We start from the raw sequence: 4,794 nt of genomic DNA on the forward strand, positions 1-4,794 counted from the left end.
AAACCACTGCAAGAATAACAATTGGGCAGGTTTTGCTTTTTTTTTTTTTCCCCTGTTGGAAAGACAGTTTGAACACACGGAGATTGTCCATTTTTATGATCTGCTCTAAATAGCAATGCATCCTTTACTGCATTCTACGAGTTGGTTGTGGCCTCGACAAGTAGAAAGAAAGATCGGTATGTACTCTCCGTAAAGTAAGTTTATTATTTCTCTGTAATTTTGTCCAACAGCTGTTTCGTTTACAGGTGGAAAAAAAACCGGAAACTAATAACTTGTTTGCTTCTTTTTTCCTATTGTGGTCTAAGATAGTATTTTTGTATATAACATTAGAGAATATTTATAGTGAGTGGTTTCACATTAACGCAGAAACTATAACTAAATGAAACAAATGAAGCAATTTTGTCTTTGTGTTTGGCATGATGATATGGGGCGTTCAGTGCATAATGGAATCAAGTCCACTTTTTGGTCATTTTGTATGTTTCATCTTTAAAGATCTCTATTTGAACCTCCTTTCAGAGGCTTAAAGACTCATGTCCAGATATTGTGAATAACACATGTAATGTATGTTAGGTCTGCACTACCCGAATTATTTTAGTGAGCAATCCCGTGTTCGATTCCCGGTGGGGGCACTCGGCCGAAAAAGTATAGAAAGCTTTTTCATGCCAGCCATCCTGAATAAGGCTTTCCTGGGTTTTCTTCATTGAAACGACTCAAATGGGTGGGACTTAACTTATGGGTCCCAGGCTGCTTCCTTCCTTCCCTTTCCCCGGATAGTGTGCTCGATGCGTGGCGGACTAAATGGCCATAGATGCCGAAAGCCCCGAAATCTAAATCCTAAATCCCTAAATACTAATTATGTTATTATTCCAAGTCTTAAAACTGACGAATGCCCTGTTACGAATTCAAAGAGTAAAAAAAATATACGAATATCAAGAAATTTTCAAAAGTTTGCACCATAAAATTCTGCGACTGGGTCAATTTTCATATGACAGGTAACTTCAATACTTATTACCACGCTAATTATCAGCGTTTATGGAACGCTAAGGATCAAGGAAAGCTATCCAACTCCTCGACGAGTATCGCATTGGAACTTTCACAAGTGGAAGGATATATTAAAAGATGGAAATATGCTTACTCTTACGATTCGCAACGTCGTCGAACCGGAAGTAGAATGATCGTTTCCCCATAGCCCTTGAAAGTTATGTACTCTAAGCATACACGCCAGAATGTGTGTTTTCTCACGAAGACAAATATTGCAAACTCAAGATGATAACAGTCGGTGGTCAGCAGTACGTCATTGATGCGATTTGATGTCAAATGGAACACGATACACGATCGTAAGTTCCAAACGAACACGTTTACCCGTTGGAGAAAAGGGACACGCTGTAACCACAACGCAAACAGGAACACGCTGTAATCACGACCTTGGTGCGGATTGGAGTTGAAACTGGCTACATGGAATGTGAGAAGCCTAGGTGCCAACCTGGAGCTGCGAGAATTCTGGAGAATGAGTTTTCAGAGATATAATATACAAATAAATCGCTGTCTTACAAGAAGTAAGATGGAAAGACGTAGAATCGATACCTCTAAAAGAACATATAATCATAAAGAATGGAGAAAAACAAAATGTATTCGGTACTGGCTTTGCTATACACATGCGAATTATGCATGCGCTAATAGACTACCAGATAATAGATCCGAGAATATGCAAGATAAGAATAAAAGGAAAATTCTTTAATATTACTCTGATTAGTATCCACGCTCAGACGGAAGAGAAAGAGGAAATGGAAACGGACTCCTTCTATAATCAACTAGGAAATGTATATGAGAACTCTCCAAAGCATGATGTAAAAATAATTCTGGGAGATTGGAACGCAAAGATTTTAGAGGAAGACATTTGGAAACCAACAATAGGAAAACGTAGTAAACATGAAGAAACGAGTGAAAATGGATTAAGAATGATAGATTTTGCAGCAACAAGAAATATGAAAATAAGCAGCACATTTTTTCCGCATAAAGAAACTTGGATATCCCCTGATGGATGGACAAAGGATCAGATAGATCGTATGATGATCGATGGGAAATACGAGTCAGACATTGAGGATGTAAGAAGATATTGAGGTGCGGACAGCAACCCTACCATTCATGATCAAATACAAAACAAAGAATATCCACGAGGAAAAAGAGCTAGATGGAGGAAAATAGAAGTTACGACTTGAGTAAATTAAAGGAGAAAGGGGTAACACAAAAATACGAAGAGGGGTAACTAAAAGAACCTAACTTTATTAGAAGGAAGAAGGAAACATCAAAGAAAAATGGGAAGCTATAAAATGAATATTGAAAGATACTACACATGAAATAATCGGAATGGGAAAAAGAAACAGAAGAACGGAATAGTATGGCGAAGAGTGTGATAAAGCTATTCAAGAAAGGAACGAAGCAAGGCGAAAGTGGCTACAGCTGAAAACAAAAGCGAGCCAAGGAAAATACTAGTAAAATAGAACATTAGCCATCAACAACTTTTAAGAAGTAAAAAAAGGGAGAGGGAAAGAATGGTAAAGAAAAAAGATGCTTGACCTTCAGGAGAGTTACGAAGAGAGAGAAAACAGGAAATTTTACAAAGGAATTAAAGATTTTAGGATAGGATATCAGCCAAGAGTAGAAGCATGTAGGAAAAAGGATGGATCAAACGCCACAAAACAAGAAGAAATTACGAACAGATGGAGATATTATTTTCAGGAATTGCTAAATCCTAAGACGGAAGATGAAACAGACAACAGAGCAAGATCTAGAATGGACGATGTGGAAACAGAGGAATTTGAGTGGGAGTCACAAGAGCAGGAAATAACAAAAGGGCCAGATGAAGAAGAAATAAGAGAGGTAATAAGATGCTTACAGAATCATAAGGCAGCTGGGACAGACGGGATACCGGCGAAACTGATAAAGAAGGCAGAAACGCAATTTCACAAATTAATTCATAATCTGATACCTGAAATCTGGATAAAGGAAGAAATGCCCAAAGAATGCTATACAGCAGAAATCGTCCCTATGCACAAAAAAGGTAGCAAAATGGAGTGCAACAACTACAGAGGCATAGCTCTTTTGACAACGGTATATAAGATACTAGCAGTAATACTCAATAGAAGAGTCTCAAAATGGGCAGAACAAATACTGGGCGAATATCAGGTAGGATTCAGACTAGGAAGACCAACTTTAGACCACGTATAAATGATACAGAAATGATTCATTATACAAATGATAGAGAAAACATACGAATATAATTTAAATCTACATAATCTGTTCATAGATTACAGACAAGCCTACGACAGTCTAAATAGAACAGAATTAATGAGGGGCCTAAAAAGAATGGGATTACCACACAAACTGAGAAAATTGATAGGAATGACTCTGAAAGACACAAAAGGGAAAGTTATTGTACAGAACATCAGATCGGAAGAGTTTGAAATAAATAGTGGACTAAGGCAGGGAGACCTCTTACCTCCGGTGCTCTTTAACATTGCACTAGAACAAGCGGTAAGAGCAATCAAAACAAAACCAGGAGGATGCGTAAATAACAGGCCGACACAGCACATGGCACATGCAGACGACGTGGTAATATCAGCACGGACGGAACCGGCCCTAACAGGAGCGTTTGAAGAGTTTGAAAGAGAAGCGAAAACCTCGGGCTACACATAAACGAGTGGAAAGCAAAGTATATACTAACAACGAGAAGAATCGCAAAAGAACTAAACAACAAAAATATGCTGAATTATACATTCGAACAAACGGATCATTTAAGTATCTTGGTACAATAGTGACTGAAACAAATGACATAACAAGTGATATTAAAGCAAGAGAAGCAGCAGAAAATATGTGCTTGTACGCGTTACAGAAAATAATAAATTTCAAAAGGATATCAAGACAGGGAAAGTAAACCATATATAAAACAGTCCTAAGGCCAATAGTGACATATGCTAGAGATGCATGGACATTAACTAAAGGAAACGAAACATTATTACTGTAATGGGAGGGAAAATGTTAAGAAAAATATATGAACCAAAAAGATAGAAGAATCAGCATACATTAAACAACAAAGAATATAGTGGGTAGGCCATGTTCAACGCATGGACGAGGAGCGACTACGGAAAAGAGTGTTAAGTTGAAGGCAAGGAGGAAGAAGATTGGCTGGAAGACCTGGGCTGAGATGGTTACAAGACGTAGAACAACACTTGAGAGAAAATGAAAATATGTCCTCGGAGAACCAAGGCCATGGAAAGAGAAGAATGGAGACGTGTAGTTGAGAAAGCCAGAATCCTACATGGACTGTAGCACCGAGAAGTAAGTAAGTAAGTAACAAAAATTCTCAGTTCAAGAGGCCCAAAGAATTTTCTATATCAATAAGTACAACATACATTTCCTTATCTTTTGTTATAAACCTTTTATCGATTACTCTTAATAAGCCAATTGCATCTCTTGTGGCCTTACCTCTCCTAAAATCGAACTCTTCAATCTTTTGCTCAGTATTCAAAGCATAATTTTTGCTATATGATACCAATAGTTCTATACTCGTCACATTTTTATGGGTTCGCTTTCTTAGCCAATGATACCATGATTGTCTTCAGAAAATCTTCAGCCACTCTTACCTTACTTTACCATACAGCTCTACAGCCCTGGGTGGACTTTGGTTTCATTTACCAGGCGCCTCCATTCTTCTCTGTTCTTTGCTTTTCCTTTCCAGTTCTTAACTTTCAATATTCTCAGATCCTTGTTTACATCCTCGTACCATCTTTGCTT

At 37.9% G+C, this 4,794-nt stretch overlaps 1 protein-coding gene across 1 annotated transcript; it reads left to right on the plus strand.

Moving 5' to 3' along the window:
* The first annotated feature begins 1,664 nt into the window (after window positions 1-1,664).
* Window positions 1,665-2,120, plus strand: LOC145687499 (protein CFDP2-like). Its single transcript, XM_081760981.1, has one exon. It carries the CDS (start codon window positions 1,665-1,667, stop codon window positions 2,118-2,120), a length of 456 nt encoding a protein of 151 aa, XP_081617107.1.
* Window positions 2,121-4,794: the final 2,674 nt, after the last annotated feature.

The sequence above is a fragment of the Thermobia domestica genome, chromosome 1 (genome assembly GCF_964235325.1).
Source record: "Thermobia domestica chromosome 1, izTheDome1.hap1.1, whole genome shotgun sequence".
NCBI lineage: Eukaryota > Metazoa > Arthropoda > Insecta > Zygentoma > Lepismatidae > Thermobia > Thermobia domestica.

Coding starts and splice junctions, on each gene's coding strand:
- LOC145687499 (XM_081760981.1), top strand. CDS start 1,665: ATGCATGCGCTAATAGACTACCAGATAATAGATCCGAGAATATGCAAG.